This window comes from Dermochelys coriacea, chromosome 2, assembly GCF_009764565.3.
Source record: "Dermochelys coriacea isolate rDerCor1 chromosome 2, rDerCor1.pri.v4, whole genome shotgun sequence".
NCBI lineage: Eukaryota > Metazoa > Chordata > Testudines > Dermochelyidae > Dermochelys > Dermochelys coriacea.
The window spans coordinates 167,408,446-167,430,124 of NC_050069.1; the positions used below are offsets into that span (position 1 = coordinate 167,408,446).

General features: G+C 41.1%; 1 protein-coding gene across 3 annotated transcripts in view; it reads left to right on the forward strand.

The window, feature by feature from the left end:
- Positions 1 to 21,679, forward strand: part of DDC (dopa decarboxylase) — a 113,989-nt gene that overhangs the window by 48,646 nt on the left and 43,664 nt on the right. For all 3 annotated transcript variants that reach the window (XM_043508634.1, XM_043508635.1, XM_038392382.2), the window contains exons 6-8: positions 8,070 to 8,204; positions 10,020 to 10,163; positions 18,820 to 18,886. In XM_043508634.1, the coding sequence (XP_043364569.1) occupies positions 8,070 to 8,204; positions 10,020 to 10,163; positions 18,820 to 18,886 (346 nt within the window). The remainder of the gene's footprint in view (positions 1 to 8,069; positions 8,205 to 10,019; positions 10,164 to 18,819; positions 18,887 to 21,679) is intronic.

The window sequence follows — 21,679 nt, forward strand, 5'->3', positions numbered from 1 at the left end:
CCAGGACAGGTTAGGCATTTTAAAACTCGCACTTAAATTTAATTCTTTGAGTAGTAAGAGAAATAAAAATTATGAAATGCATAGACCAGTCAAAACACTAAAATAACACACTTTGAAAGAATAAAATTACAGAGACTATATGTGCATTGCGGGAAATACCAAGAAGTAAGAACAACAATAAGAGAGAGAGAGAGAGAGAGACACTCTGTGAGCTGGCTGCAGGAGAAGTCTCAGAAACCATGCACAGTGTCTTTAAGAAAGGCCTCATGTCCCTGTTCTTCTCTATGGTCCATCATGGGAATCATGTGATTCCACAGTACATCATGGGATGTAATCTGGCCAGGGAACTTGGCCCATGGAGGAGAATGGAAGCATGAGGCATTTGAACTACAACTTCTAGGAAGCACTGTATCTACTCAGGGGGACACAAACTAATGACAAACCAGTATGAAATTAAATGTTTTTATGCAGCCCAACAAAGTGAAATGAGCCATTTTGATCCCGGAATGTTGAAATATTTTATTTTGACAGGAAATGTCAAAACAAAATGTTTTGAATTGAAAATTTTTGGAGCTTTCCATTCCATGAAATGTTTTTTATTTCAACTGTGTGTTCCAATTCAAAGTAAAAACAAATGGAAAATATTGGAATTTCTCTTGGAATGGAACTTGCTACTTTTGCCACAGTCTAGCTGGCAGACACAGCAACTGTTTAATGCCATGCAATAATGCTATTTGGTACTTTAGCATTTGGGAGTGAAGAATAACTTCAAGTTGAACATACATAAGGATTTGTGGTGGATGGAGGGGAAGAGATAGCTCAGTGGTTTGAGCATTGGCCTGCTAAACCCAGGGTTGTGAGCTCAATCCTTGAGGGGGCCATATAGGGACCTGGGGCAAAAATTGGGGATTGGTCCTGCTTTGAGCAGGGGGTTTGACTAGATGTCCTCCTGAGGTCTCTTCCAACTGTGATAGTCTATGATTTTGAGTGCTAATTATGAACACTTAAAGCTCTGTGAAAAGGGTTGAAAAGGTTTTCCTTAAACTTCACTCAAAAACATTCAATGTTTTGTTATAGGTTATTTCTAAAATGTCCACCTCTTAACAAAAAAGAGCACTATAACTATAGTAATAGAAAAGAGTATTCAAGAGTGTCCACCATATCTAACAGAGCAGAGTATAGTAGAAAGTCCACTGACAGGAGCATTTGTTAAAGAAACAAATATGATTTTAATAAATACACTTTATGCAACAAAATGAAATGTATAGGTCTAAAATGAAGCTGTTTATAATTAGAAACTAAAAGGTATAATGAAATTAAATAATCCAATTAGCAGAGTAAAACTCCAGTGCAGCAAAAGGTAAAATCTATTAAAAAGTTGACCTAGTAAATGAATATTGGCTACATTTCCCATATAACAAACAACAAAATCCAGACATCAATAAAATCCTCTTACAGGGATAGACCTGCTGGTTTCTATGTGCATGTAACAATATGTTGTGTTTCAGAAGCTTCTCCATTAATGCTTGTTCTCCCTTCAAACTCACTAGTATGTAGTCATCAGATCTCCTCAGTCAAAAATATACCTAACACAACTACTTAAAGACAGTCAAGATTTTCAGCTCAGCTGTGTTGTCCTCACTTACACCAGTGTAAATTCAGAGTTATTCCATTCCAACCGCAATGCTGTTAGTTGTGTTAGGAGTATTTCTATTAAGATGACTCTGGGTTTTGCAAGTACGTGAAACCAACCTTTCTTCATGGGTCTCAACAGCATAAATTTTGTTCTGACGACAGCAGGCAATTATGCCTGTTGTTTATCAGCAGCAAATGTCACCCTTCCCAACTGACAACACTTGATGGCCTGTAATTTTGTAAGATACTGAGGATCGTTCAAATTTAGGAATCGAAAGTGAGTCTGAGCTCCGTGCTGCCGCTTGAGATGAGGCAATTTGTGCTGCTGATCCTCTCGCTCTTGAAACAATAATGATACAAGTAAGAGAGGGCTTGGCAAAGATAACGTGAAAGTGAGGCTGCCAATCATTCCCCTATGCAAACACCCAACGATTATTGCAGTTTTATATAAACTGGGCCTGTGAAAACTGGCTGTTAATTACGTTTGAAAGACCACATCGATACAAAACACTTTCTTGCTGTGTACCAGGTGACCCTTAAAAAAGCCAAAAGAGGAAAAAAAATTTCAGCTCAGGGCTCTGGTGGACATGAGCATCAGCTCTCGCCAATATTTCTTCCACCTCTTGAGCCTGCTCACCATGGCAACCTTTGTTTGCTTGCAATAAAAGGGAAGGTAGCATCACTGTTCACTTAGCATAGAGTGTAGCTTTAAAGAAAAAAAAGGCGCTTTTAAAAACAGCAACAATGGAAAGCAACCATCTCACTAGAACTTGTGTGAACATGCAATGTATACAACTCAGTTTTGCCTTCTATATAAACAGATAAAAACTTCATTTCCTTTGTGTTTTACGAAGGTTGTTTCTTCTGCAAGGAGAGGGATTTTAATTCTGAAAGTAAACAGAGCCCCCAAACAAACACACTCAATCCACAGTCCTTGGCCTGGAAAAGCAAACCCTTAATTCATGATTTTTGGTAGCAACAACTGAGGAACTAGAGAACAAAGGGAATATTTTTCAGAATTGCTGGTAAAAGACTTAAGAGCAAAGTGAATATCTTAGTTACACAACCCATCAGGCTCTCCGTGCATCAATTTAATTATGAAAAAGTGATTATTAGCTAGTTATAAATAGGCTTGGCAGATTTCAATTTTTGATCTTTTTGTAATTTCAGTGGATAATGTTTATTTTTAAGCATTTTCAATTTAATCTATTTAATTTCTCAGAGTTGTGGGAAATTCTGGGGAAGGTCAAACAATAGGGTAGTTAGACAGTAATTATTTCATGACAGTGGACTTTGCAATTCAAAAAGTTAATGCTTTGTAAATGTTAAAACACAGATTATCAACATCACATGTCAAACTGTACAAAGAAAATAACCTTATATCAACCTTTAAGTTCTCACACCACCTTTTTCTTACTTTGTCTATTTGTAAATTTCTGTTATTGATGGAAATATTTGTGTGTGCTCACGCACGCACGCGCATGCAGTCATATTAATGTTTACCAACACTTACTGATAAACATTTCATCCTTCCATGCCTAGTAATAAAGTATATTTTGTAAAACCAGAGCTTATTTTAGGATCCATTTATTTTAGGTACTTATACAGCCCCATTACCATAGTATCTGAGTACCTTGAAGTCTTTACTGTAGTTAGGTTTCAGAGTAGCAGCCGTGTTAGTCTGTATTCGTAAAAAGAAAAGGAGTACTTGTGGCACCTTAGAGACTAACAAATTTATTAGAGCATAAGCTTTCGTGAGTTACAGCTCACTTCATCGGATGCATCCGACGAAGTGAGCTGTAACTCACGAAAGCTTATGCTCTAATAAATTTTAGTCTCTAAGGTGCCACAAGTACTCCTTTTCTTTTTACTGTAGTTAGCCTCACAACACCTCCATTCTACATATGAGAACTGAGGTGAAGGGAAACTAAGTGACTTACCCAAGTTCACATTCTGTGGTAGGTTGCCAAGTCTCCAGCTAGTGCTTTAATCATTGAAGCATTCTAAACCACCTAGTGAGGAACAAGACCACTCCTCAAATACTGCAAGTGCCTGAAAGTTTCCACAAGTTCTTACCCATTTTATTGATGAGGGAAACTGAGGCATGAAGAGGCTGAGGCCAACCAACTGTGTTGCACCCGAGTTTGAAAATGTCAGTTTAAGTGCCCAAAGATGATGCAAGTGTGTGGCACAGCCAGGGTTTGAAGCCAGATTTTCTGAAGCTCAGTTCTGTACTCTTGTTACCACATCATGCTGAAAACACGGCAGAACAGTGGTCTCCAATCTTTTTATGCACAAGATCACTTTTTGAATTTAAGTGCAACCCAGGATCTACCCTGCCTCTTCCCCAAGGCCCCGCCCTTGCCCCCTAGCCCGCGATGACTATTGCTCTGTGTTTTTAAAAGTCTACTCAGAACATAGTATTTGGTATTCTTTCAAGCTTTGATGAGCAGTGCAATAGTTGTCCCCCCCTTCGCTAAGCCCCTGCTGCCTGCTCACTCTGGCCCCCCCTCCCTTGGTCGCTTGCTCTCACCCATCCTCACTCACTTTTAGCAGGCTGGGGAAGGGGGTTGGGGTGCAGGAGGGGGTGTGAGCTCTGGGCTGGGGGGTGGGGCTGAGGGGTTTGGAGTGTAGGAGGGGGCTCCTGGCTGAGCCTGAGGCTGAGCGTTGGGGTACAGGAGGGGGCTCAGGACTGGGGCAGGGGGTTGGGGTTCAGGAAGGGATTTGAGGTATGGGCTGTGGGAGGGAGTTTGGGTGTGGGAGGGGACTCAGCTGGAATAGAAGTTTGGGGTGCAGGAGAGGTGGGGGCTCTAGGAGGGAGTTTGGATGCAGGAGGCTCAGGGCTGGGGCAGGAGGTTGGGGTACTGGAGCGGGGGTGTGGGCTCTGGGAGGGAATTTGGGTGTGGGGGGAGGCTCAGGGCTGGGGCGGGGGTTCAGGCTCCGGCCAGGCGGCACTGACCTTGGGTGGCTCCCGGAAGTGGTGGCATGTCCAGCAGGAGCTCCTAGGCTCAGGGTTGGCCCACATGACTCTGCACGCTGCCCCTCCCCACAGGCACCACCCCCGCAGCTCCCATTGGCCGCTGTTCCCCATTACTAGCCGATGGGAGCTGTGGAGTCAGCGCTCAGGGCAGGGGCAGTGCACAGAGATCCCTTTGCTCCCCCTGCGCCTAGGGGCCACAGATACATGCTGGCCACATCCGGGAATGGCACAGAGCCAGGGCAGGCAGGGAGCCTGCCTTAGCCCCGCTGTGGCACTGCACTTTTAGCAGCTTAAAATCTCCTGGATTGGCTTCAGTAGTCTCTGGGAGATCAAGCCCAATTCCAGGAGACTCCTGGCCAAACCAGGATGGTTGGCAACCCTACTGCAGGGGGATGTAGATGAAACATTTTCAAAAAGGCATTGCATTTGGCAAATGTGTGGGGCCTGATCCTGCCCCTATTGAGACTGATGGTAAAACTGTCATTGACTTCAATGGGAGCAAGTTTGTAGTTTTTAAAAAAGTTTGTAAGATACAGATTGTGGCTGACCCTTAGGCCTGAGCCCAGGATGGAAGTTGAGGGTAATAGGATCCAAGGATCTCTTGATGCCAGTTGGCCAAAGAGCATCACATAAGAGTTTCAGGGATCCCCTGGGTCAGGTACTGTATTTACATTCTAGCTTACCAAAGAGTGTCACATAAGGTTTCTACTAAAAGCTTGTGTCACACTGATCATCATACATCTTTGCTAAATGTATATGTGGATAATGTGTAAGGACATATATAGAGGAAATTATGCTCCTAAGGCCTTGTAGTTAAATGCAGGGCACCCAGAGTTTGCAAGCCTTAGGTTCCACCAGACAGAAGATGGAAGACATTTATCTCTCTGGCTGACCATTGTTTGCCTTACAATGAAAGTCGATTTGCATAATGAGTCAAATGTGAATAAGGGGATTGCAGGGACTTCAGAAGGAAAATTAACAGGAAGAGGTAAATGGGGATGGCGTGGGCGGGAACCCAGTTTTAGAATGAAGAACAAAGGTCTATTCTTGTATATCTGGGGGTGCAGAGAGATGCCCTGGCATCCTTCATCGTGGAGGCAAGCTGCCAGTGAGTTTAGGCTCATGAAAGAAGGGTCTCTGCATGCTGGTTGAAAAACACAGTGAGAAGGACTTTGGGATAAGCAGTCCTCTCTTAGACTAGTGGGCATCTTGTTAGTTGAGTTTAGCCTCAAAATGCATGTTCTGACTTATATATATGTGTGTGTATATATATAAAACTCTTTTTTTCCAATATTTCTGATGGCTATCATATGAATTTCTATTCTTTGTTAAATAAACTTGTACTTGCTTTCTCTATAAACAAATCTCAGTGCTGTGTGTTAAATGGAGCTGTGTTCTAAGGAGTAAGTAGCCAGCTGTGGTGTATTGTTCCTTTGGGGACAGCGAATCTGGTAATTCTGTGAGTGGCCAGTGGATAAGGGGCTGGACACTGCAGGCGGATGCTCGGAGGACTCAGAAGTTGGAGTGTGCCTATTGCTAGGCGGGGACAGTGGAGCCTGCCTGGGTTGAGGGGAGTGTTTGTGTTGCCAGTGCCTGGGAAAGTCAGGGAGCTGACTCCTGAGAGGCAGGTGGAGCAAGGCGCCTCAGAACTCTGGGTACCCCAGGAAGCGTCACAGATAATCCTTGCTCAGATGAAAAATGACAGAACAAGGAGTAATGGTCTCAAGTTGCAGTGGGGGAGGTTTAGGTTGGATATTAGGAAAAACTTTTTCACTAGGAGGGTGGTGAAGGACTGGAATGGGTTACCTAGGGAGGTGGTGGAATCTCCTTCCTTAGAAGTTTTTAAGGTCAGGCTTGACAAAGCGCTGGCTGGGATGATTTAGTTGGGGATTGGTCCTGCTTTGAGCAGGAGATTGGACTAGTTGACCTCCTGAGCTCCCTTCCATCCCTGATATTCTATGAATAATGCAGTTGACTTCAATGTTCATTTTGGGAAAGCTGGAATCAGAGCTAGCGCTAGGCATAAGTAGACTAAGCAATTGCTTAGGGCCCCAAGCAACTCAAGAGGGCCCCCTTTCCCTTTTTATTATGTGTTGGGGGGGGAATATTCCTGCTGAGGGCCCCCAATGGGCCAGTGCTGCTGCTGCCTGGAATTGCTTGCCTGAATAAGGGTTACTGATATGTAAGAGTCATGGGATCAGGCCTATATCCAAGGAAGAAAATAGCTTCACATATATATAAATATGTGATGTGTTAATTAGCACACTATTTAGAGTTATTTAGCTGTTTCTTGAGGCAACTGTACTCAGAGGTGGTGTCTGTGCACAGAAGATTCCCAAGGCAACCACTCGGGTTACAATTTATGTTAAAACTATCCCTTGAGCACAGACTTTCTAGAACTTCTAAACTTGAAAAAATGTGTTTACAAATTGATGGTCACAGAGCAAAAAAAAAAAAAAAAGCTTCCAGCATGTTTCTGGTTGGTATGGGAAGGAAATAACCACCCAACAACCAGTTTTTTGTTCCAAACCAGTTTGGTTCAAAATGGTGTATTACTGGCTGCAAAAACCACCTCTCAATAGTCACAAGACATCCAAGGTAAGAATGAAAGCTGTGTTACTTATTGTGAACCTACTGAAGCCTAATTGTTTTTAAGCTTGCATTGACTATTCTTTATTTCATGTGTGCACTTTAGATCAAGGATATTTATCAAATCTTTAGTAATGTAGCTAGCTATACTGAATCAGAATTTTTATGCTTAAAGAATTCTCTTCTGGTCAATGTATGGCTTATAACAATACATTTCTTTTCCCAGGAAATTATAATCATTAATAATATATGGTGCCACAATTTTCATAATGCTCTACAGAAAAAAAAAGATATGTGGTCAGATTCTGATCTCGGTTACGCTCATGTAAATCCAAAGCAATTTAATGGAAATCAAGTTACTCTGTGGTTATGCTGATGTAATGGAGATGATCAGTATCTGGTTCCTGTCCTGAGGGACACTCTTTCTGCAATCAGATCCTTGTGCCTGGGTGCTCATTGATGTCAGTGGGGATCTACAAAGGTGCAGGGGTTTGCTTGTAAAGAGCTGATTCCAAGACGGGAGCCTAAGTCACCCACACATAGAAAATGAAGAGAAAAGGAGAGGCAAAGGTTAAATTTATTGCATGGTCACATACAGTTTCTTAAATATAATATACGGTTTTTCTGTCACAATCTTAGGTACACATTTGTGTCCATCTTGTAGCAATGTTTCTTACCATGCATGTGGTATAAGAGTTCTCAAATGATTCCATATTGTGCCATTTATTTTTGTACAGCTTTCACTCTGATGCAGATCTTTAACATGCAACATTTTGTTTTCAGTAATTCTCCCTCATGTAACAGGTAGTATTGGTTTTGAATCTTCCTTCGCTATGTCCCATGGAGTCTCTCTTCTCCACCATAGGGCAGTGCCAGCGAGGCTACTTTGGTTATGTTGCTTGCTGCCAGAACAAAAACAATCAGACGTGTCCAATCAGAAAACCCAGAGCTAAGAGAGGCAGACATCCTGAGCAAGCTGGTGGCCTATGCATCTGATCAGGTGAGTACATCTAAAAATGACACTGGGAATTACTCTACTTGAAAAATGCAGTCACCCTGCTATACAGATTACTTAGATTGTAAACTCTATGGAGTAGGGATCATTTTTTCATTCCATGTTTGTACAGCACCTTGCAGATTGGGGTCCTGGTTCATGACTGAAGCCCCTAGACGTTACCACAATACAAACAACAAATAATAGCAATAGGTGAAAGCATAGTACTATATGTTACAGATTAACAGCCCAATGTTGCCTCCCTTCCTCACACCGAGTATTTATTTTACTCTGCAAGAAATCCCTTTGTAGTGAATAAAGATACTGTTTGTGGAGTAAGGTGCTAAGCAATATGAATAAGTGTGGCCAATAAACTAACTGATTCGAATGTTGAGACACAAAACGCTGTACTGTATGAGTTATAAACATACCAGACTTCATACTTGAAAAAACTGCAATGGGTTTAAAAATAAACTTAGTAAAATAGAGTGTATCAATCCAAATTTGCCCAACATAATCCCTGTTTTCTATCTGCGAACACTATTTAGCAGTTTTACTTAAACTATGAATTCTCAGCATGGCCACCATCATGAAAAGCTTCTACCATTCAAGAAAGCAAACTTTCGCCTTCCAGTTCAGCTGTGCTTGCATTTTAAAACTGCTAATCCTAACAAAGGGGGCCAGGAAATGTCACTTCTTCCAATAAATATGACATTTTATTATCTAAATGTCAGTGAGATAGGAGGAATGCTCCTACTACTTGATACTTAGTTTGAACTAATCCACTGGTTACAGTGCATTAAAATGCCCAGACTTCAGGTTTCACTGGACTTTACCATCACTGTATATTTAGACACAATATCATTTTAAAAGGGCACCTGCTCTTTATTGGGGGTGGGAAAGTGACGTATTATAAAGCCATATGTAGGAACAGTCAAGATGTGAGAAGTGGGGAAGGGTCCTGATGATTTTTAAAAGCCATGATACAATTGGTCCTTTTTCTCTTTGGAGCTCTAGAGTGCATGCTGTGCAGATTGCCGGACACAGATCCCTAAGTCTAATGTACTATTAAGCAGAGCCCCATTGTTTGCCTTTCTTTTTGTTGTAAATGGCTGATCTGAAATGGAGGCTGACAGCCCTCCGAGTCCACTGAAGGTCAGGGAATTTTCTGTCTGCAGAAGGATTCGCCTTAAGACATGGCTGACCTTTCAAAGCAGATCATTGCTGAGCTTGCTGCTCCTTCCGCATTAAGAACAGACCTGTGTGACCCACTGCTCAGTAATCCAAAAGGAATGAAAAACTTAAACAGCCTCCTGGGAGGGAGACAATGCATGTATATGTTTCAGAGTAGCAGCCGTGTTAGTCTGTATTCGCAAAAATGCATGTATAGACAAACACAGTGCAAAATGGGGGTGGAGGGAGGCTAAAAGCATATCAAGTGTGTTCCTGCACAAGATACTGTACTTTGCATCTTATCAAACCCATTGTCCCTCAAGAAAATTCCATTGTAGAAATAGGGCCACAGCAGTAAATGGGCGTTTGCCATTGACATCAGAAAATGCAGGATGTAGACCATAGAGTAAATACTGGGAAATGAATATTGTCATGTGTAGCAGGATCTGTAACTGTGTAATGGCTATATAGGCAGGGCTAAATTAGGTCCTGGCATAAGAGGACAAAACTCTCATTGACTAGAGATTTTAGCATGGACAATCCCAATTCTATTGCATTGTGGATCTCATAAAATATTATGTGTGGTTTGTTAGAATTAAAAACAGGTTTGGAAGATTCATGTTTTAAATTTCACCCATTTAATTGCAGGCCCACTCATCAGTGGAAAAGGCAGGATTAATTGGTGGAGTGAAGATTAAAAATATCCCTTCAGATGATAAATTCAGTGTTCGCGGATCAGCCCTAAAGAAAGTTTTGCATGAAGACAGAGCTGCTGGTCTTATCCCATTCTTTGTAAGTACTGGCTTGAAAAATCTTGTGGATTTACTGCATCTGATAGGCCACTTTTAAGATGAGCAGATGATACTGTATGTAATGTAGGAACGTATAGATCTGCACACTAGCTAGAATATGAACATTCCGTGAATGTTCTACACAGTACATGAACTTTGCATACAGTCTCTTTTTTTTCTTTTTAAATGGGTGCAAGGGGGCAGGGAAGAAAAGAAAATAACTGAATTCCCTAGGCACTATGGAGGTTTTGGAGACATTTCTTTGCACAGATGCATTTAAAGGCGGTGGGGGGGGATGTTAGACTAGACAGGTGGATTGATGTGGGTGAATATCTTGACTTTCTTCTATCTTAAAATATTATGTTATTATCTTTTATCTTGGACTTCCAAACTGCAATTGTCACAAATGTGTGTATTTATTTTTGAGTTTATGGGTTGCATGTAGATGTTTGTCAGAAAAAATATAAAATCAACACCCGAAATGACACAATGTCAAACTTAAATATCAACAAACAGCCAGAACCCCTCCCTAGACCATGAGACTCAATGCTACTTTAGCAAATAAATAAGCTCATGGTTTGCCTTGAATGTCGGCAAGGTGAGGCTATATCAGACTGTCTGTGTGTGTGTGTGTGTGTGTGTGTGTGTGTGTGTGTGTGCGAGAGAGAGAGAGAGACTGTATCACCTTTCAATAAGATGACAAATGTCAGTAATGAGCTGTAGGTCACCACTATTGACTTTAACATTATTTTCCTTTCCCATCAGAATTCATGGATAGTGAACAGTGTTCATATTATGTGATCTTTCAGACTGAATACAGTTGTCTTTATAAAGTGTGGTCACTTTGAGTGACTAATGAAAAATAGCACCTTCTCATTCAGAGCATTTGTTCCTTGTGTAAATTCAGAATATCATTCAATCACTTTCAACTACAATACATTTTTAATAATTTTTTTCTCCTGTTATCCCTGAAGATTAATACCGCTGAGAGAGTGAACTGTAGTCTATTATCATGCATTAACAAAATTGTTTGCTAATTGCCAATAATTTACACCTGTGCAAATCTGCTGAAGACAATGGAGCTGTATAGAAAGTGTAATATGGCCAGTAGAACTTTTATTAGTAGTGATGACAGTGAAGGATAAAGCCCATCTTGGCTCTCACAGTCCAAGTTGAGTCTACAGGGCTGACAGAAAAAGCCCTGTCTTATCATCTGAAGAAATTTGATATGGAAATTATTAGAAGACTGCAAACATGCAAGCCCCCAATTCCATTTTTACAGAGCTTGTGTTCAGAGCAGTCTTATTTGATTCAGGATAACCTGTACTTCGTCTTCTCTGTTTACCTAAGGTAAAATTTTCAAAACGACCTACATGATTTAGGCTTCTTAGTCCCATTATCAAAAGTGATTTAGGAACCTAGGTCTCAGGGAAAATCCATCTGAAGTCACTTTTGAAAATTGGACTTAGAAACTTAAATCACTGGACACTTTTGGAAATCTTATCCTTTGTTTGCTTGCTTATTTGTTTGTTTGATTTATTTTGATTGCCTTGGGCTCTGACTTTGTGGTATGTTAAAAGACCATGGCATGAGCCCAACAGATGTTTCACAAGTGTAGGGGAGTGCTGTTTTCCTGCCTTGGAGAAAAGGAATTGAGTAATCTTGAGATGGCCAAGTGAATTCCACCATTTGCCTTCCTGTGGAAATAAGACTCTTGTCCAAAATGAAGGCACCATCATTAAGGCTGCTCACATGAATTTACTTGTGCCATAGAACCTGCTGCAAAAGAAATGCATTTGTAATGGAGATCTCAGTTCCCTCCACTGGGGCAAATACAGCACAGCAAGTCATATAAGCAGCTTTTATATGCAATGTGAAAGTTTAGCTGGTTTGTTTTGGTTTAACAATTATATTAGGCTGTTCTGATTTTTTTTAACAGCAAGCTTCAGTATTTTGTTTCTGCATTTTGTACACACAGTGCAATTCTGCATCATCTCTCCATGTGCTATCAGAAAGTTAATTGAGTTGCTTTGTTGCTCAAACCTCATCTATACACCCACAATGGAACTCTCCTCATAAATATTCACCATCTATTAATTTTTGCAGCTGTGGGAAAGGGAAATCAAATCATCTGTTTACAGATTCAATGACACTGTTACAAAGGGTGTCTTTTTTTTAAACTGTATGTTGTCTCCACTGTTTGCTTTGCTGTGCAATGCAAGCCTTGAAAGGAAGCAAAGGCTCAGCCTGAGTTAATACGGCCAGTGTCAGCCCTTCCATTTATTTGTATACATAAAACATCTCAGCGAGGATTAGATGAGATCTCATTATCCTTACTGCTGGCCTCCTATCTAAAAGGTATGCTCATTCTCTCTCATACTGGGCAGTAGCCCATGCACCCCATTCATGCTCCCTTTTCTGCTCTTCAAGTTCTTTTGTTCTTGAGTAATTTGGGGCTATTTTATTTTGTTCCTGCAACAAAGATACGCATGTTACTAAGGAAACACCTTCCACCACCTTATTACTCACCTCTTCTTCACTGATCTTTCTCTCAAGACAGAGATGCAGTGTCAAAGCAGAAAGTTCTGCAAAAGGAACCCTGACTGAAAAGAGTTTGTGACAGCCTATTGATCCTTCCATGTCTATACTTACAAGCTTACAGTAAGATTGCTCCTTAGCCGTGTTATGCCAACGGGAGAGAGCTCTCCCTTCAACATCATAAAACTAGCTCAACAAGTGGTGGTAGCTATGTCTGAGGCAGAGCATCTCACACAGACATAACACTGTGAACATTTGCTTATGCTGGCAAAACTTGTGTCGCTAAAGTTTTGCTGACATAAGTGCGAGTGTAAACACGAATCTGGGTTGCCTCTAAGTTCATGCAGTCTCTTGAGCAAAAATGATTTAATAGGGAGTATGGAAAAGGAAAATAAAACCCTGTGTTTTATGGGCCGGATTCTCCTCTCAAAGGTACATGTATAAATCAGGAATAATTCCATTACAGTTAATAGAAATATAAGGAGAGATTCAGACTCATGTGTTTACTGGGCCTGATAGGAAACAGGAGATCTAATTAAAATAACTTGGTAAGAGTGTTATAGCTTTTTCAAATAAATAAGATTTGGTTATCAGACCTGTTCGGCATTAAAAAAAAAAATCTTTTAATTTATATCCACCACTGGTGTCTTTTAGCACTAGCAATTTATTCATTGGCACTTAGCACAAACTGTAGTAAAAATTGGGATCAAGTCCAGAGCAGTCATTTTTATTTGCTTTTCCCAAGTTTAAAGCCGTGTATATTTCAATTACAAATGGTGTTTGCCAAAATCAACGCACGGCTATAACTCAACAAATTAAACAGTTGAGTTACACAGGCTATTGACAAACAAATGGGCCCGATCCCATGAGGTGCTGAGTGACTCCTGAGAGGAACTGAAGTTGGCAGGAGTTGACGGCACTCAGCACCTTGGAGTGAGCCCCAAACTTGGCCAGTATGCTAAGGTGCCCAGCTCTGCAGTTGGGCCCCAATTCAGCAAAGTACTTAAGAACATGCTGTGATCCCATTGACTTAATTAGGATTTAAGCATATGCTGAAAGTTAGGTGTTTTAAGTGCTTTGCATTAGGCTCTCAAGTTGAGATGAAGATACCTAAACTAGATGTCTGAGCTAGTTTGAGTGTCCAAATGTGCAACACGGTGCATTAACTTAGTTGGAAAATAGGGTCCACTGCATAAAAATGACATCCGTTTAGGTGTGTATAAGTAATCTGCGAGAATATTGACTTTCATAAACCAGTACAGATACATGACAGTAGCTGGTATCTATGTTACAATATACTTCAAAGAGCTATTGCAGTGTACTGCTGCTGCAATATGATCACCTTCTTGTTGACTAACAGCCCAGCAGAGACACTCTGTGGCTCTAGCAGAAACAGCTCTGCTGAGTGATGATTTACAGGATATGCACAAGGAGATACTTGGTATCCAGACCGCTTTGGATGGTGATCATATTAGAACTAGGCTGCTGGAGGTGCCAGTTTTCAGATGAGTTGCAAAACTGAGGTCCTGACCACAAATGACCGTCAAAAATTGTAGATTTCACAAGAGTAATGGTGCTAGTGCCTTGCCCTGGGCAAATGCGAGTTTGTCTCGCTGAATTCTCTCTGCAGTTTCAGTTGGATAAGGCATCTTTGCTTTCTGTCTAGAAGGTGGCACTGCAATGTAGCTGTATTACAAAGACAGGCACAGTTATAATCATTGTTAACTATTTTATTAATACAGATCCCAATATGATGAGCTTAGTACAGAGAGAGAGGGGGGGGGGGGGGGTTGGGGGAGATGGATAGCTAAATTAATAGCTCTTTAGTTTAGCAACTTCATGGTAGTGATTTTGAATTGAGTGTATAATATCCTGAGGTTTTTTTATAGGTCTTGTATTTGCTGTAAAATGATAAGAAGTTTAGTATTCAAAACTCTGCATCAGGTCTGAAATCACCTTGTAGGCTCCTTTCACCCCTCCAGAATTTTTGAAGCTGGGATAAACGGAGCTGAATTTAGCTCAATGTGCATTGTTCATGTGTTAACATGAATAAATATGACACCTATATAGAGATCACTGATAATAAATTCTTAAAGTATGTCACATGCTTTAGTTTATTTAAATTAAATGAGCTTTCTTGGTTATTCTTATTAAGTCCATTGCATTAACCAATAATCTCACTACTTTGATACCTCTGTAGGTTTTGTATGATAAACCATATTCCTTTATTGATTCTCATAAAATGTACATAGCTGATGTCTATAAATGCGAGTAGGCAGATACTAGCTGTGGGCAGAGCAATCCCCCTTGTGTGTTCCCCAGTCTCCTGAAGTTGTGGAAGCAGTGCTCCCTGAGGTTTATAATACAAACCTGAAGCATTATAAATATTTGTGCAGGTTCAGGTCGTCTGCTCAGGAAAGTGCTACACGAGGTGACTGACGCAAGCATTTGGCTGTGTTATATTTACACAACATGATCTGAAAAGGATAATGCCTTGGGCTCTTTGGAGCTCTCAGTTCCATTTCTGAGATGCAGCCTGTCCCCTGCCCCCTCCACAAATGTGATTATGCTGTTGTAATATGGGTTACAAATTGGGTTAGATTCATGGTTTAGTACTGATGCAGGGTAATGAGAGCCCTGAAGAGAGCAGATGTTGTTACTTTAAGTGGTTTCTGGGGATTAATGAAGGTGGCTTTGGGGTTCATGTACCTACAGAAAAAACATTAAAATTATTTAAACAGCTGAGCCATTCTTTATGGAGCAAGCCATTATTCAAACAACTGAGCATATATATTGAATGTGTACAATCTCTGATTATAATGAAACATTCCTTAATGTGATTATAGAGAGCGTGTTTGTAGATTAGTGTAATCATATTATGGTGCTGACACCAGTACACCGTATCTTTCAGCTGGCTGAATTGAGCTTGGCAATAATCTTGTTTACCTTTATTGTCCCTCACTAACCATTGACACCTCTATTGCACCCTCTTGGTGAAGGCCAGCAACCTAATTATAATACATACGTACAAAGAAGCAGAGTTATGACTGCGTGTGCCACAGTAATTTGGGGATTTCCTGACTTGGGTCCTTAACCGTGTAACCCGAACACTGTAATCATCGTTCTTTACAACCAACTTGTGCACATGCACCGACACAGCCCCATTTTCATAAGGGTGGTCTCTCTTTGTTAGCGCCCAATTTGCACTTGCACAATTTGCATCCCTATTTTTGTACATACAGTTCTACTGAAGGTGCTGAACTGGTGCCTGAACCTCTTCCAGACTATAGGATCAAATCAAATAGCTAGCAATGCAAATATTCTAGTTCATTTTCAGTTCATCTGTGGGTACAGGATCTGGGTGCATACTATACCAGTAAAATAGAGACCAAGCCTCAACCCTTTTTAAAATGTACCCCATTAAAGGCAGGGGTTCATACCTGAGATGCTTCAACCTAAAGAGGGATTGCAAACAGGGACCGGAGGGCTACAACCACCCTGTCTTTCACATATTTCTGAATGAGATATGGGGCCCAGGGTAGTCCCAATAGGGAAAGGTGATGGTGATATGGATAAGTAAGAACTCTTACTTTTGGTACACAATTTTCTCAGTGTATCAATAAATTCCCATATCAATGTGTTTGCCAGATCCTTTGTTTTCAGAACCACATTTGTTTCCAAACAAGATTCACAATAGTTAGATTGAAAAGACCTATTAGATAAGCCCTGCCAAATTTTAATCATCCATTTGCCTGTAGCAATTCTTTTATGGTTGACTATTCTTATAATTATTATTGTTGTCATGATCAGGTTGAGGAAATAAGTTCTCTGCCTGGTCTGGTGATTTTTTCATGGTTTTATGACGCTGCATGAAGTCATGCAAGGGCAGGATATGGCCCCCTTAGAGGACTGTATTATTAGGTATAATTAGGTTGGCCATTGCCATGATATCTGAGCACTTCTCATAAAACATAAACACAACAAAAATCTCTTTTCTAACTGTACCAGCAGGAATGAACATTAACGTTATTGTTGGAGATATATATGATACGGATGCAGATGTCTCTTGAGATGACTATTGCCCTGTGTTCTTAAAAACCTACTCATAACATAGTATTTGGTCTTCTTTCAAGCTTTGATGAGCAGTGCAATAGTTACCAAAATTGACATCTGAAGTTCTGTTGCTGACCTCTAACTTAGTATGAGAGCTAAACAAATATTTCCCATCAAAATTTGATGAACAGTGAATGGCCTTTTTTTCTGCAAATCATTTGAAGTTTTCCATTTAAAAAAAATTTAACTGAATGAAATTTTTCCTTTTTTAGGAGAAAAAAACACCTAAGCTTTAATATTTCTAACTTAATATGTGTTAAACTATACACTGCTTGGTCTACACTACAGTCTTTAAAGGTTTTAGAATGTGTTTCCTAATGCCCGATAACAAACCTGTAAATCTTAGTCTATCCAAAGCCTAAGTGAGAGGAGACTGAGGCTCTAGGTATAAATCCAATTGCAAATCTACTTAACAGCAAACTTAAAACTACTCAATATGGATGGATATGCCACTGTATGTTTATATTAGTAATGGGAAGTTTTGGAAGGTCTCATCAGATTAACACCCAAAATGTAAGCTGCTTCTCCTTACATTAACCTTTTAAAGTCTGCAAATTGCAAATAGAAATCCCGCCAGATTTCCTTTACTTCCCATTTCAAGTTAGGCTATTCTTTCAATATTCTGGCCTTTCTCATTATATTTTACCACTTCGTTTCCTGTCCCAGGCAGAAACAGAAAGGTCGGAGGCATGGGTAATTTGTGGGTGGGGGAATAACCAGACTCTTTCAGACTTCAAAAAATGTTTGAATGTGTTATGGGCAAAAGTTCATTAGGTTGGTTCTTTTTTATTTTTCCCTAGTTTGCATCTATACGTCTATTACTCCCAAGGTGGATTACTAGGTGATGATTAAATGTACATGTTCTATTGATAGATATTTTTATTAGAGTACATGCACATTTCACACTGTGATGACATGTTGGTAAATTTGTGAGAGCATTAAATTGGTGTAATTTATTGACCAAAGCAAGCCAGAAGGACAAGGTTGTAGAAGGGAATCAACCAATAGTAAGAAGGATGGTCTTTGGCTTAAGGCACTGGTCTGGGATTCAAAACATTTGGGTTCCTTTCCTGGACCTGCCACAGACTTCCTGTGAGACCTGGAAATAATGAATCACTTTGGGCCTTAATTCTCCAGCTACAAAGTAGGAATAATAATACTTCCTTTGTCTACCACATATATATTTAGACTGTAAACTCTCCAGTGCACAGACTGTCTCTCACCATGTGTGTGTATATACAGCACCTAGCACAAAGGGGCCCTCATTTTCACTGGGGTTTCTATATGTTTATATAGATCAGAATAACAGTAATATACAAGATAAAGCAGCCCCCACACTTTAGCTTACACTCTCCTGTTGGTTGCTTTTACTCCACATTGTCACTCCTCTCAGGGGAAGTTAAAACAATTTACATTCACCCACTTATATCTTCTTGCTAATGTGAAACTTCCTCCATTATTTACATCACCTCTGCATTTGGCCCATTGTGTTCATAGTGCTGCAGACAGTTTAGAAGAGAGAGATGCACACACATAGGGAAGAATCAGGGAAACTGAGTTTGAGTGTTTAGCTTGATCCTGGAAGAGAAGAGCCTGCGAGAAAATCACCAGCCTGTGATATCACCATTAATATATCCTTAAACCACATTCTGAGCTCAGTTATATCAGCATAAATCAGAATGAATTTCGTTGACTGCAGTAGAGCTATTATAGATTGACACCTGCATAGCTGAAATTAGTGTTTGGAGAAATATATGGAATCAAAATCCTTGGTGCAAACTCCCATAAATTCTGGAACCATCTTGCATCCAGAACAGCACACTGCAATTCAGTTGTTGGGTAGATATTGATTAGAAGGCTGTAATTGTGTGTGGGTATTCAGAAGTCCTAAATCACCAGAGTTCCTTCTATCTCTTGAGGTCTTTGTGGCTTGCTGTTTCTCAGTTGGTAATTGTCTTTGCTGGAAAATTTGATTTTAAAGTTTTGCCTTTTGTTTTTCTCTTCAGTTTTGTGCAACACTCGGAACCACACCTTGTTGCTCCTTTGACAGACTGATAGAACTGGGTCCTATTTGTAAGTCATTCCCTGCTGCTTCTCTCTAAAATTTAAATATAAGTTACAGTCTCTTGTTGATTCTTTTCCTGGGTGTTATGCAGTGTCGGTGTCCAAATGCAATAATTCTGTCTATAAATCTTTCACTTGCAGTGTTTTCTAACATTGCTTCAAGCAGCAAACTTGCATTTTTAGGCCAGATCACTAATGCATAAGAAAGATGGCCATAGCTTCAAAGTTTTGTTTTTAAAAAACCCTCCTTTGTGGCAACATATTTTAGGACCGCAAAATGCTTACATGCTTGACTTTGTGGCTCCTTTCTTTGGTCTGTTCTGCATGGATCAGAAAAGCTCCACCTGAAGCAGATTGAAAAAAAGCTGAACTCTGTGTCCTTCTGTGTGCCCCTCTATCACTTTGCATCAGTCAGGACACACAGGTGAATGAGGTGAGACACAAGGATGTATTTAAGTGGCAGGCCGCAACTTTAGTAACTTATTGCTGTTATCTGTCCTGTCTCCCATATACCAGGTATTTACATGGGTCCACTGCAGGATTACAGGGCTCCCACCAGATAGCCAATAACTAGGGGCAGACCTTCCTCAGCCTACCTCTAAGATTCAGCTCACTCTCCTAAATCCTCTCACCCTGCCTCCTGTGAGGCGAACACAGCATACCAAAAGAGGGACCTCATTCCTCAAGGACTTCGTCTCCTCTTTTCCCAAGGCCTAAGGTCCACCAGTGAAATCACAGATCTATTTCACTCCTGGAAGCTGGCTCTTTTGGCCTCTTGTTTGCACCAGCCACAAGTTGCAACAAGTTAAACAGTCACACAAGTTATTGTTATTAAATTCTAAGTTCTATTCTATTTAGCCTTGACTATGCCTTCATAATGCTGTGAGGTAGGCAAAAAATCTTACCAGGCCTCTGCCAATTTAGCCCAAGAAAAATTCCTTCCTGATCCCCAAAACAAGGGGGTGATCAAACCTGCAGCATCCTAATAAACACAGCTCCTCTAATACAGGGAGGGAGGATGAGGCACTAAAAATGGAGCAAGAGGCTCCAAAAACTTCAGTCCAGGATTTAAATGAACAGTATTGCCAATATCAGGAGATCCAAAGTCATGAGTCAGACTCCCCCCAAAATCATGAGAATGGCCCCAAAGTCATGAGCCTTTTTAAAGAAAAAGATTCTATTGTATTTTCTCAGTCTGTCTTTTGAGTTTCTTTACCCTCCCTGCCTGACCCCAGCATCTGCAAAACAATTTATTGGATAAAATGAGTTTGGCCCTTGCTGCAGGAGCTCTTACTCCCCTATTTGTTCATCTCCTGCCCACTAATTAATCCTGTCCCCAAGTTTCCCCCTCAGTTCAGCCCCCAACAGCCCCACCACCTCAGTTTACTCCCCCTCCCCCAGCCCAGACTCAGTTTAGTTTCCCAGCCCCCAACAATTCAGCCCTTGCATCGGTCCCCATCCCCATGGTCCGGCCCTACCTCTAAGTCTCACCTCTGTTCCTCCTGGAACTCTTGCCCGCCCTCCTCCCAGGCCTGAAGGGCTGCAGCAGGGTCCCCACTCCCCTTTCCCAGGATGGGGTGCAGATCTAAAGGCTCTTCACGCCCTCTACTCCTTCCTAGGCTAGGTGCTTCAGGGGGCAGGAGAGGAGCAGATGAACCTTCCTGTCCATATTTCTCACAGAGGGGAAGGGGAAGAGGGAGGGAAGTTGTTCTCAGCTGCTAGGCTCTTTCCTCTCTCCTCCCCTCCTATGCGGACGGTGAGAGGAGGGGAGAGACACTACCAGCTTCCAACTGTGTGGAGGGTGGAGTTTCTTGCATCATCTTGAGACAGGATCCAACACCCTCTGAAATCCCTTCACTCGTGATAAAATCATAAAAGTTGGCAATACTGGATTAATGCAAGGGAAGAGCCCCATGGCTCCCATCTTCTTCTGCCTGGCCAACGAGAGGCAGAGAGCTCATAGAGCAGGGACCATTCCTGTATTCCTCCAGCATGTGCTCTCCCCCCTTTCCCTCAGGGACTGTCCCCCTCCGTACAGGGCCACTCAAATTTTCCACCATTGAACAGTGTGAATGGCATTTTTCGTCTTTCCTTCCCGCCACTATAGAGACGAAAGAAGTAAGAAGCAAAGGGACAGAAGTATTTTCCTTTCCACTCCTTCCACTTGCCCACTAGGGGCTAGAGCAGGAGGGGTTGCGCTGACTAGATTGAGTCATTGACTCCTATTGCAAGATTGTTACCTGACAAATTATGAACAGCTTTGGCCTTGAACACATGCTCACTGCATAACGAGAGTGACATACAGGAATAGATTACACTTGGGTTAGCAATATGCCTAGAACAAACTTTCTGTAGTTATAAAAAGCCCTGAATGCTTTGATGGTTGCAATTTTTCATTTCACTATTTTGAGCATCTTCAAAGAAGTTTTGGGGGCACAGGGACATTGTATGAAAATCCAGAACTGTCCTGGTAAAACTAGGATGAGATTTGATGTGTTGTGAATTCATCTGGGGGGAAAACAGAAAGTGCATGTTGCCCTGTTTGAACTCTTGAGTTGTAGTAATTTGTTTCTGTGTATGCAGTACAAACAGGCTTCAGGGCTTCAATCTGTTCCTTATCCTGCTCCCCTAGGCTGTTTGTCATCGTTTGCTTAACAGCTAGCCATGAGTATGCTGTTCAGGAAATTGCCTGCTGACTCAATATCATAAAATAGGGACACATCACATTAGGGGTAGAACAACAAGCTGTAAATGTGGAGCTTTTTAAAATCACTTTTGGTGAAATTGCCCTTGTGCAGAGGG